This window comes from Ylistrum balloti, unplaced genomic scaffold (genome assembly GCF_031769215.1).
Source record: "Ylistrum balloti isolate Yb309-2 unplaced genomic scaffold, AGI_CSIRO_Ybal_v1 Utg370288, whole genome shotgun sequence".
In the NCBI taxonomy this organism is placed as follows: Eukaryota; Metazoa; Mollusca; class Bivalvia; order Pectinida; family Pectinidae; genus Ylistrum; species Ylistrum balloti.
The window spans coordinates 831,735-845,531 of NW_026782219.1; the positions used below are offsets into that span (position 1 = coordinate 831,735).

Consider the following 13,797-nt stretch of genomic DNA (forward strand, 5'->3'; position numbering starts at 1 on the left):
GATCAAACATAACCACTGCAAATGTGACAGTAGCATTTATTCAGCTTCTCAAATTAGCATCCTAACATTTATTCAGTTTCCTAATTAAAACAATTTTTTTTTCTATATAGAATTTTTTATTCCATTGTAAGTGATGATTTTGTGTACAATGGATTGTCCTTGCAGACACCGGAGCTGGTGTCTGATTTAAAGCTGTTAGATCTCTATAACAAAGATGTACAGCCATATACATCTGTAACCACCTCCAGCCTGTCTACCTACACATATAGGTAGGGCACAAAATACAGTTTATGCTTAAGTTGTTCAATTTCAAGAATGTGTAGGACTTTTGTATGTCGCCAACGTCTGAGGTTTGTGTAGTAATAGGGAGAGGATCCTTTACCTGTAGCGTTCTTGTCTTTTTACAAAGCCTTGTCAGCTTAACAGAATACAAATACTGTGATAGCAATATTTAAGGTACAATTATCAAAATAAATTAAAATTTGTTCATTATCATAATTCATATATCATAAAGTTTGAATGATACTAACTAAAAATTTCTAAAAGAAATTGAAATCAGAATTTTTAAGAAAAATGATAAACAGTAATTGAATTAAGCTTACTAGGAATGAGGGACATGATCCAAACATCACCTGCTTCCAGGTGGTGTGTAAGCTTGTTATTTACTGTAAATAACGTACAAGGGGACATTGTCCAGGTATACTGTTGATGATCATTACCAGGTAAGATTGACATAATGTAGATAGCTGACATACTTAAGATGTGTATATTGTATTTCAACATATAATACATATAATCAGTTAATATGTACTATGTGATGGCAACACTGAAGCAATTAATATAGACTATTATTTTCGTAATTTGTGGCGACAACAAACACACGAGCAATAAAAACCAATATAGAGTAACAGACGACTGTTAATTCATGGTCATTCATGTGTATAGTTGGTTAGTAAAATCACAAACATTGTATTTCCTTGTCCTGTAATAAGCCCACCCTTTGACTTAAGATAAGGGCTGATTATGTTTGTCCTGTGTTTATTGAAGATTAAATACGGTACAGGATACAGGAAGATGACTCAAATCCTGGGGGTTAAATATCAAAGGCAAAAACCACAAGTAAAAACATTTTCTGATTTCTTCATTAAGACCAAGAAAAAAAATTGAGTAACGTTTAAAAACAGTAGAATCAAAAAGGTATTTTTTTACCATTAGATATAAAACACTAGAATGATATATGGTATTTTGAACAAAAAAAATATTTCATAGTATTAAAATATAATTTAAAGAACACCTGGCACAGGTGCAAATTCACGTTTTCTCGTTAGGTAATTCTAGGTACAGTTTGAATGTGTTCTAGTTTTATGCTTTGAGTTGCTGAGTTGGTGTAACAGGTTAGATTTTGCTTTAGATAATGTTAATACCGTATTTCACTAGTCACATGTACATACTGTAAATAGTCCTAACCATATACATTTCTGTTCTCCCTTGTACTTTGAATATGATATTGTTTATATAACGAGAGTTATTGAAAACTGGGAAAACAGGTCTTGAATATTACCAATTTTAGAGGTTTGTAGTATAATTAAGGGATTAAATGAAATACTGAAATTATAAACTGTAATGCTTTTCATTGTCCTGAAACCAGCAACCAAGCAAGCACACGCATTTCATGCTGAAAGAATATGTTGTGCAAATCCTTCTTTGCTCTTACTTCCCAAGAACAGATGATTAAATATGTGCTGAATGGCAATCATAAGTTTTTAAATTCAAGAAAATCCTTTTTTGTAGTTCTTGATGAACTACTGGAAGAATCTCTGAACTTAAGCTAAAATGGCCACTGAAAGACTTATACATCCTGAAAATCCTATCATATTATAAATAAAGAAAACACAACCAGGATAAAACATCATGTGTCTAACTAGGACAAGACACCATGTGTCTAACTAGCACAAGATATCATTTGTCTAACTAGGACAAGACATCATGTGTCTAACTAGGACAAGACATCATGCATCTAACTAGGACAAGACATCATGCATCTAACTAGGACAAGACATCATGCATCTAACTAGGACAAGACATCATGTGTCTAACTAGGACAAGATATCATGCGTCTAACTAGGACAAGACATCATGTGTCTAACTAGGACAAGACATCATGTGTCTAACTAGCACAAAAACTACAATCCCCTAAGTTGGCAGGTATTTATGTTGTCTGTACAGAAAATCATGTCAACATTTAGCTTTAAGAGATCACCAGCATCCAGTGGTGTAAATACATGTTATAAGCTACGAGAGTTCACATACATCATTGAAGCAGAAACTGCTGGAATATTTGATTATTTAGCAGTCAGTTCTGCCTAACAGTAGAACCATACTGATGCTAAACAGCTCACTACCAACAAAATCGATACCACGACAGAGACGGAGGATAAGCAGAAAGGTCTAAACAGTATATTGATCTGGCCAATGTGTTTTAGCACGGTGGAAAATTTAAGGCTGCATTTCCTCCTCAGAAATGTTAGAGAAGGATTTTAATGTATTGTAACCTTATTGTGGGTAATTGGATTTCTAAGTAATGATATTTATTACTTTAGGTCTGCATGCTTTGTTTAAAATGCTATCAGACATGAGATATTGAATTTGTGTAGACCAATTTATTTTGTACTGTCTACTAAAATCAGTGTTTTTCTGGTGAATTAGATAGATGTTTTCACAGAACACTACCGAATGTATCAGCATCACATGTTTTTATACCACAAATTTATCTTCTGCAAAATATTCTAGATTTGTAGTTATGTAAAAAATGACCCACAAAGAAATAATTCATCAATTTCTTTAATTAACATACAAATTTTAAGTTAGTGTAGTGTGATATAAGTACATTATCACTTTTTGCCAAATTAGCATAATGACAAACTCATACATCCACTAAAATTAATCTGCATTCCTAGCACAATACTTTCAGTGCTGAAATAAGTTTACCACCAAAATGTATGCATTGACAGTATACCTTTTCATCCTAGATTCAAGGTGTTAAATCACCTTGTCATCCAATATCTGTATGAGCTGCCTGGTCTGTTTAACTGTCTTTAGAGTTATGGACAATTTTGTTTGTCAAATTTTTAATGATTTTAAGTACTTCTGAATAAATGTACTAAACCAGTTTTAATGTGTAAAGTGTACTAGCCTGTTTCATTTTGATTCAATTTTATCTTCCATTTCACTCTGTCAGCATGTGTTGTAGGCTAGTCAGCTGTTTTATAGATAATTGATTGAGTTCTTATAGACAAGGGTCATTCCCTGGGTCACTCACCCATACTGGTTGGGTTCTTTTAATTCTCATCAAAGATCATGTGCCATGCACCTTTAAGAATGAAAAGTGCAATTGACACAATCCCAAACCTCCTCTTACCCTCCCCCTTTCCCCTACCTGCCCCCAGCCTTGGGGATTCATTTTAGGGAATCAGCATCTCATCCATGACACTTGGATCAGGGGGCATAATTAGTTTGTCGGGGACGTAGGTTTCATTATATTAACTATTTCTCTTGTAACGGAAATGTACATCAGATATGGTTGAGAGAACCATTAGGTATCATGATTCGTAATAAAACTGTACTGTTTTAGTGTTACCAGGAAAATCAGGATCAATACCTGTTATAGGAAATTATTAGAAAAAAAATCTACCTATAAAAAGTAAGAAATTCTATAAATCATATATTAGCTGTTTATAGATTTAATTTACTTAGGATCTGTGACTTTTCATTTTGTCTAATTGGATATTAAATATAAATGTAGAAATGTTACAAACATATGAACATATTTTTAGATTGTCAATGTATATCCATAAAAAGTGTTGAATGGTCCTTGTGGGATCTCATCATTTTCTTGTAATCATATACCGGTATACAAGCCTCTATTGAAATAATACTTCATGGTGTTTCAGTATTACACAAGAACTGTTTTGTTCGTCCATATTGTTAATACTGTAATGTGACCAAGTAGGATATCATGTTGCTGTGTCCAGGTTATATTGGCATTTCAGTGTGATTAAACTATAAAAGCATCCATCAGTGACTCCATCTTCCATGAACATAGCCTTTACATGAGCCTGGCTATTGTGAGGGTGTTGAACCTTTAAAAACAACACGAAAATACCAACGTGTGAAAATAATCATAATTTGAACTTAGATCCAATAAAATGGAGGCAAAATGTAAACAAAAGTTAGATTTACACTCTTGAAGAAGTACAAAGAGAATATGCGTAGCTGTGGCAGTTGTACGGTAGATGTGTGTGTGAGATGGTATAATTAATCTGAGAGTGTTGAGCTGTAGCAGGTGTACGGTAAATGTGTGTGTGAGATGTTAAAATTAATCTGAGAGTGTTGAGCTGTAGCAGGCTACGGTAAATGTGTGTGTGAGATGTTATAATTAATCTGAGAGTGTTGAGCTGTAGCAGGTGTACGGTAAATGTGTGTTGATATATGATGTCTATAAACAATGTTTTTTTTTATTTTGTTTGTTATTTTATATTGTCTGTTGGTTTTATATACTGTGTCTTCATCAGAATAGCAAAAATCCATGATCATTGTTAAAAGACACATTTTTATTTCTGTTTTAAATTATTTTACTTCATTTTGAAAAAAAAGTGTAGAAGATTACAATGACAAAAGTGTATTATATGGCAGAGAAATCTTCTGTATATTCTACTTAATGAATCTTAATCTTTTAATAAGATAACTTATAGATGTGATAGAAACTTTTTATCTACCCTATTTATGTGACAGTAAACAGTATATGCGCAATGCTGGGCCCCCATATTAATTTCTGCTGACTGATCAGTCCCGTTTAACTCTGGTATTAATGAATGATATGTCAACGTTACATAATAAACCCATCTCTATCTGGAGTCGGAAGTAAATCGTAGTATTCTTTGTAGGACTAGTATGGTAAAATTTGTGTGAACAAGAAGACGTTGTCAATTTAAATATTGCCATTTGTTTCAGGCTCTAGCAGCCAATGTCGATGCCGTTTCTCAGACCACAAAGGAAAAGATGACCTACATGGTCGCTTATTCCTGTCTTCAAAAAGATGCCCCACTTATGTACAAACGTGCCGATCAGAAATGGGAGGCAGACGTCCGAACACGACCCTCAACTTGTCTCGATAACTTACGAAGCATCTTCGATTTCTGTAAAGAGGTAAGTCTGAGTCTTAGAAAGGAACAATGTACATGTTTATGTAAATTTATTAAATTTTCTAAAATTTGAAAAAAGGAAGAAAGTATTCTAGACATTATATGTATATAATTAATTGAACTTCAATGTGGATGGAAGGCATAAGAATCGATTTTCACAGAATTAAATTATAGCACTTTGGAGTGAAAATGATAAAGACTTCCACAGAATTAGGGAGGGTGGACAGGTCTTAAAGAAATTGAAATTTCAGTTTTGATGGTATATTAGGACATATATGTATGAATAAATATTGTAGAAGATTAAAGAATACTTAACTTTCCCTTCTACTCTTCTGGGGTCAAATTCCATGAGAGGGGAGGGAGGGGGGCTCCTGTCTGACTCTCCAAGTCCATTGGCTTTGTTTTCCTACAGTAAGATATCTGTCCGACATTCCACATTCTGCTATTCAGACAAACATAGGTTGTTAATATATTTGATATAACATGTTTTACAGTTGTTGTAAAATATTTTAAGATTTCAGTTTTATTATTATCATTATTATTATTACAAGTAACCGTGAGCTAATGAGGAATGTGCTTTCCACTGGTGTCCATGTATGTGTTACATCCCCGTAAACATTTTAAGTCGTAGGAATAAGTGTATAGGGTAAAATTTTTAGAGCACCTCAAGTCTCAAGTGGACCATCAGTATTGTGATCACCTTTTCCGTCTTCAACAGGCTATTGTATGTCATATTCAACTTTTTTCTCAAAAATTTTGATTAAAACCGACTTGCTCCCAAAATGCTATTTTCTCAAAAATTTTAATTAAAACCGACTTGCTCCCAAAATGCTATTTTCTCAAAAAATTTTATTACAACCGACTTGCTCTCAAAATGCTATTTCATTCTCCCACAATGTTTCAGTATGCTTCCTGCAGTAAATGTGATAGTTATTCATATTTAGTACCGATATCTGTGTCAATTACCTTAGTCTATGAATAGTAAGTAATAATAGGTGGGTAAACTAATATGTAATATAAGTCTTAAACATACATCATGTTGGGGCTGTGTAAACAGGACTAGGGTGACCAAGTAAGTGAAAGTTTGAGGCCAGGTTTCTTTTTATACCCACCATTTCAGAGATATGATACATACTGACCTAGAACTGTCATGTCAGGTACATATACTAGGGTAGTATTCATTGTAGTTAGATAGAACAGCCGTTCAAGTACCTTCCTACCCGAGTTATCGTCACGCTTATTTACCAGTGTGGCCCTATACACTGTGTGTCTAGGTCTGGCACTTGTATTGTATATATTTTATGAATGAATGAATAGATTAGACAAATCTCCGTCTTGGGGAGGTCAGTGATTTTATATTAATGACAAAGTGTGTCTCTGAATATGAACAATTATTGTGACAAGGAGAATATGATTATACAGAGGGAACTATGATTTAAATTGAAAATTCAATCTTTTCATTTAAAACAGTCAATTGTACACAGATCTTAACGAGGTTGTTATTCTGACAAGAATGTTTTGATATTTTTTTCAATATTTATCATTGTAAATGAAGATTTAGTAGTGTGACCCCAGTTTTGCAGTTGTCTCTTAACTTAAGAATATTTTCTAAATGATTTTGGTCTGTTGAAAAGCATCATTACAGAAGAACAAATATTAATAAGAGATGTTTCCATGAATTTTGTGTGTATTGCTTTAGTGTGGAAAAATAAAAAATTTATGTCAAAAATTTTTTTCAATTTAAGAAGTCTTCACAGATATATATATGTTAGGCTGATTATATCTATAATAGTTATGTATTGGGTCATATTGTCTAACCTTATCTATCATCAATTTTTACAGGTTTACAAGGATGCTGATGTGACCAACATTGTCCCTGTCGAGAATGTCGAAGTTACATGGCCAGACAAGTTTGGACATCTTCACACTGACCGCAACTTCCAGGTGTACAGCTGTCTCAGTAAGTATTTGAAACAAGATCATAATTAATTCTTAACAAAGTCATTGCTAGGTGTTTACAAGGTTATTGCAAGGACATTACAAAGTTATTACATGTAAACAGAATAGGTGACCAGATAATGTGTTAGAAGCTCATTACATGGTCAGTACAAGGTCATTGCAAGGTCATTACAATGTAAAATCAAGGTTGTCACAAATTCATGGAATATTATTCCAAGGTCATTGCTAGGTAATTACAGGGCAACAAAAGATTATTAAAAGGTTGTGCAAAGGTCATCCCAGATTAGTGCAAGGTCATTCAAGGTCATCACAATGTTATTGCAAGGTCAATGCATGCACAATGTCATTGCCATGTCAAGACAAGGTCATTGTAAGTGAAGTATACTTGGTAAAGACATCATATTTAGGCACGATTATTGGTTATTTACCGAGATATTCAGCACAAAAATGTTCCTAGCACAGTTACTAGTACGTCACGCCACTATTTTGCTACCTGGTGTTTTTTGCAGAGAATGATACTTCTTTATGTCCCAAGGTTAAATGTGTTCAAGTATAAAGTAACTAGACTCACCAGCAAACAACATCTGTGGAAAGTCCTGGGAAGACAGTTCATCTTTTGATTATTTTTTTTTCTAATTGTATCACATCACATCACATCACATTATTCATTCTTAATAGTCTGACATTCAGGATAAAAGTGGCCCGATTTCGTTTCAAAATGGCAAGGCTTTAACTTACCGTCAAAAAAACTGTATGACTTGTTGGTCTGGTTGTAAGATTTCAAAAGGAAACTGCTATCATGTAGTGTCTAGTGTTATGCATGACTGATGTTGCTGCATCAAGGAAATGATTGCCAGACCGAACTACCTAATGCTGTAGATGTTTGTCCTAATAATAGTAGCTGTATATACACTCGTGATGAATAAACGATGCATAGACAAACTCATATATATATGTAAAATATATGTATGTGTACTTGTTGAAGACATGAAAAAGAAAATTCAGGAAATTAAAAAAAGTTTATTACCATGCATTCATTTAGATATGGTAAAAAATCTAAATTCTGCAGGATTGGCTTCACATATTGAAATATTAGGTGATTCTAAAATGTTACAGGTCTACTCAAGGAAAAGCCATAGATTAGCAGAAATCTGTTAGGGTTTTATAGAGGACTATTAGATTTTGAAATATATATATATTCTTGGATGTTTTTGACAGAAGTTTTGTATTAATGATCAGTAATAGTTTTAAACTGTGTGAGAGTATTTTTATAGCGAGGGATTTCAATGGCTCGATCAGTTGGTAGTCTCATCTGGAGGGCTGTTGTAGTGGAGATCAAGCTTGTTAATTCAATTAATAAACAAAAATAAATAAATAAAACATAAATAAATAGATACATAAATAAATAGTCAGTAGACAAAATCAGACTGACCAAATATCAGGTGATCATGAATCCAGATATAAAATTTTGATTCCTCCCACAGAGGGTTTGTGAATTCCAGGAAGCTTCAAATACAGACAAACCTGTGATGTGTGTCTTTGATATGATTGTTAGTTTAGACGTCTAAATCTATTACATTATACAGAAAGGACTAAACCCACCCAATCCTCCTTTCAAAATAGCCCTGGCTGTTGTTTGGTGGGGGGGGGGGGGAAGCACACAATAAAAGTAAACACCAGTTCCATATCTAGTGACTATCACTTGGTATTATTTGTGATAAAAGATCTACTGTTCTCATTGGTCTAATGTACCAGAAAATTATGTAGAATTCCCATGAAGAAATACACATCCTGAAAGATCAGTTTTCTTTTCAAAAAATTTAATTGGGAATTTACATAAAACCAGGATATATTGTCAGTTTAATGAATTATTCTCTCAGTTTTACTTTTTTTCTAAAAATAGATTACATAGAAAGGGAAGTAAGAACAACTCATATTGATATCAGCTTCAGAGAAATGAGATTAAAACCTAGGTATCTACAGAACTTATAGGAGGTAGATACGGTGTCCGTATTTAGTAAAATAGGGAACTCTTTTCTTGATGTTTCCAAAGTTAGTCGATTTAATCGATTTGAAAATTACAAGGAAATTTTATAGGGAAGTAGTAGATATATATAAGCTTTGGATATATCTAGTGCAATCACACTGACATGAACCTGGTTCCCTATAATAGGGATAAAACATTCACCAAGACGTGAAATTGCTGAAAGGAACAGATGTTATAAAGTTACTTACGTGATGTCGATACACAAAAAAGCTGTGAATAGATCATAGGTTCTTCAAGAACTTTTTGAGTGAAGGAATCAATAGTGAATCATCCACAGCTGGTGTTGAGATACAATACTGTTAAAAAAACATAGAAAAATCAACAGAATCTACATTGTCTAAGGAAAATACAGGAAAAAAAACTTGTATACACTAATTTAATGATGAGATACAACGGACCGAATTTTATTTTGTTTTTACTTCTGTGTACAGCTGGAATCTTCACAAGTGAAGCCCTTCTGGTTCCCCAGGGATGTGAGTTCCAGCATCTTAAGTACAATGAGTGTGCATCATACACATTCTGGAAGGAGAAATCAAACTTGACCTGCCAAGACAAGAACATGTACATGGAGAACTTCTCCATGTTGCTTCCCTGTAATGTTGGTCTGTACTCTGGTGTGGAGTATGTCTGCTGCAAACCCCCCAACACAGGTATGTCACTGTTGTTGTCACTGTATTTGTGAAAATTATCTCCCTTGATTTTTTTTTCTAGGATGTAACATATTATCACAGATTCATGGATAAGAAGTGGGCTAATCTTTGTAATTCTATTAAACAGCTGTGTAACAGCTGTAGACAAAGATAGGCTTATAACAAGTCATGAGCTTATTGACAGATGGATACAGTTGATTATTTCCCTTAAATTATTTTATGTCATCCATAGACAGGATTTTTTCTTCCACCCTCAAAAAATTACCTTAAAAGAAAAGGTCTGGCAAAACAGAATGCTACCAAAAATGCAAGCTCTGATGTCATTGTGTCTGATTTTGTATTTTGTAAACAGGAGATTATCTGAGGTGTGTGTAGCATGTTAGTTCCGATAGAGCTTTGAAACATGACAGCGAATGATTGCAAAATGAGACAAAATTGTTGATATTTATCATGTCAACTGTTTGATCTGTTCTTGATTCTATCAGTGCAGCTTAGTGCTTGTTAATTGCTTGTGACCTTATCAATAACCAAGCCCATTCCTTGTAATAGGTCCGCCTACAGGTATAGATTTACAAAACACTTCCGTTTCGAATCCTGTTCTATTTGAAACACTGACGTATTTAGAACTATCATGATTTTAAGACACCTGTTGAAGAAAGTTTTCTATAACACTAGAAAGGTAAGTACACAAAAAAGGAAGCGTTTGGTAATGTGATAAATGTTTTAATATTAATTGTGAATACAGCTTTGATTTTTTGCAATTTGTTTAAAAAAAGGGGTTAAGTCTTTAATAAAATGTCACCTAGATGTCAAACCAAGGTAAAGGAATATTCCAATCAAGAATTTTCCATCATTTTACCAGATTTTTTTTTACTGATATTGACTTCAGCCATCTTATACCTCATGCCTAATTCATCAAGCATCTCTGCGATCTTGACAGCTGAGAAGTTGATCTTCCAAGCATTTCATTGATTAGAACTCTATGAAAGCCATGGAGATGGGTTTGGATTTGTTCTTACAAATTCCCTGATGTCCGAGTCTAGTTTCATTAGGCTAGTATATTTATCAGGAACTGTAGTGAGTGTAGCAAACATTTGTCTCCACTAGTTTTTCTTCACATATCAGCTATGTACTCAAAAGATTAAAAAGAGGAATTCACGCAGAAAACTCTCAGACAGGAATATACAATTTACTTGAGTGGTAGTCCAGACAATTACAGAAAAGAATATTTGAAATATAGCACACGATATAAATGAATTTACTAATCCTGAAATTCAGTTTAGAATGGTAAGCAGTTTTTACTTTCAGGTCACAATAATTTTTTATCAGATTAGCTTTAATATCATGCTGTAGTACTCCTTGTCCTTGGGAAAGACACTTAATCCCACTATCTTTGGATAGCATGTGATGGTCCTCCAGTGTGGTGTTCAGTGAGGTAGCCAACAGACAAAGAGACCCTACTTCAAAATGTCTCTGACTGTGGAGGTGTTGATCTGGCCAGCTATCAAACAAATAACATAAAAGCTTCCATATCAACTTAAACAGTTCTTCAATTATTTTTGACATCAGGTCCGGTTACGTTTTAAATCAACATACCATATATGATTATTCTACAATACGATGTCTGGTAATAAGCCCACCCCTATCTATTATGTTCATCAGAATTACAAGTCAATGTTTATCGGCCTGAAATAAGTCCAATTATATTTTTTACGATTATCCCCTGGGCTTATTTCAGGATAAATATGTCATTATTTTACCTGGTATATAGATAGTTCCTAATTTCCTCACATGATAAACATTAAAGCCTACTCATTAAATATTCCTTGTATCCTTTTCTGTTAGCCTTTAACATTTAATATTTTCTTCCTGTCAATTTAGAACTGCTCTCTGATTTTTCTGTATGATAAAGCTGAAAGTTTTTGTAACAAGAATGCAAGCAATTCCATTAAATGATTTTTTATGTTTGATGAAAGGTCTAAAATTACATCATATACATGTCACTTTCCATGTAGTAAAATTTTACAGCTAAGTTAACAAACAGTGAATTTCGATCGCCTACACAATGATAGGATGGGAACATCTTTAAAAGTCACTCAGGTGTGTAATATTAGCATTCGTTAAGCTTCACTGATTTTGTCTAAGTATAATGTATTCATTTTTTTTTTCTTTAGGGAAGTAAGTAATTTATTCCATAAGTGGACTTTTCTTGTTTTTGTGGCTGTTTGTATGAAATTTATTACAGAGATGAATAATTTCAGAGTATTGATGTTATATGTACCTGTCATTACATACAAGGACACTTTCTGTAAAAATCGTCTTCATATTACCTCATAAATTGTCAGACTTATTCTCATACATGTTTGCAAGATTCATATCGCTCTGCAGCAGAGCATTGTGAGTTGTACAGATAAAAAACAATCATTACGCTCACTTCATGAATTGTTCGTGTTGTTCACTTTTTGACTGACCTGCTTGAACGGTTGACAAGTGAGTCAACCATCAGTCTAGCATCAAGTTTTCAGTTTAAACAAAATTCTTTTCAATAACAAGGCCCAGAATACTGATATTATACTTAAGTATGTTGGGATAAATTTAAGTAAATGAACTTGACCTACTTTAAAGGTCACAGGAGTCAGATGCTCTAACATATTTTTTTCAATATCAAATAGGCCCTGAATTTGTGTTTCATTAATGTTCTACAGCATGCAACTGAGAACTAATATGAAAAAAGCCTATGTACAGTATATTATATGCAAGGTTTACCACACCATATGATATGAGAACATATTAACCTTTCCAGACAAACAAAAAGACTACAGTAGTTTCACAGTCTAGTGTTGGCAGGCTATATATAAATCCATTCATAGTTTGAAAATTTTTTATAAAAATTTGTATTTGCAGTTATATACTCAAACAACGGAAACATATATCAAAATTTGCTAATTCAGATGTATTATTTGTAAAGTTTCTAGAAAGCTTTGTGCTACATGTGATCAGACGAAAAAAAAAATGTTCAGTACAAAGGAATCTGGATTTGGCAGGCTTGCTATGTTGTGTTGGAATGGCTTTCAGACCTGATGCAATCCCAGACCTTCTGTATTGATTCGTAGAATACATCCGTGGAGTGTGTCATCATGTGAGGTGAATCACAGGGTTATATAATGCGTCAACATGTCGTTTTTATTTCAGATTGTTGGTTATGTATCATTTATGTGTACAGAAGATAATGATTTGGAACTCAGTATAATCTGGTCATAAAATTTTGTCCAGAGAATATTTTTGTTCAAGCTAGATGTTCAGGCAAACTCTCTATAGATGATATAAAAGGAGATCAATAATTTCATGATTTTTTTTTAATTATCTGAGTTTAAGGCTTTTTATCATGGATGGTCGTTATTGTCAGATCTGTTATAAACAAGACAGATTTATGTGAGATGGTGTGCTAGGAGGAATCTTATACAGTCCCTGTTCAACCTGATATTGTTTTATATCGCAAACACATGTCGTTATTTTACATTAGATCTGGAATATCACAAATTTGTCAATATGTACAGTATAATTTATTATTTTTTCTGTTAATCTCCATTAAGTTTGGATAGGCAAGCATAGGAAATTCATTGGTATACAAGAATCCAGTATAATGGTGTCAGTTAAGATCATTTGGAAGCTGGACTCATTCAGTGTTGGGCTCAGAGCTTTAGAAAAATCATCCTTTGACCTATTGTCAGGGAGTAGCCTCATCATAGGACAATGAAACTGAATTTTTCAGTAGTCCTGCTAAATTTCCGATGAGATGGGCTTATTACCAAACATGAGCATAATGTCTAGTAAAATTAACATATAGGTTCTAATCACTGTACTAATTAGTCATAATAGATCTGTAATAGCATATTGAAAAGAGTCTGTATTTAACATGTACATGTTAGAATGTGCGGCT

At 33.4% G+C, this 13,797-nt stretch overlaps 1 protein-coding gene across 2 annotated transcripts in view; it reads left to right on the plus strand.

Moving 5' to 3' along the window:
• Positions 1-13,797, plus strand: part of LOC132552960 (amyloid-beta precursor-like protein) — a 46,286-nt gene that overhangs the window by 4,975 nt on the left and 27,514 nt on the right. For both annotated transcript variants that reach the window (XM_060217160.1, XM_060217161.1), the window contains exons 2-4: positions 5,011-5,205; positions 7,044-7,161; positions 9,639-9,857. In XM_060217160.1, the coding sequence (XP_060073143.1) occupies positions 5,011-5,205; positions 7,044-7,161; positions 9,639-9,857 (532 nt within the window). The remainder of the gene's footprint in view (positions 1-5,010; positions 5,206-7,043; positions 7,162-9,638; positions 9,858-13,797) is intronic.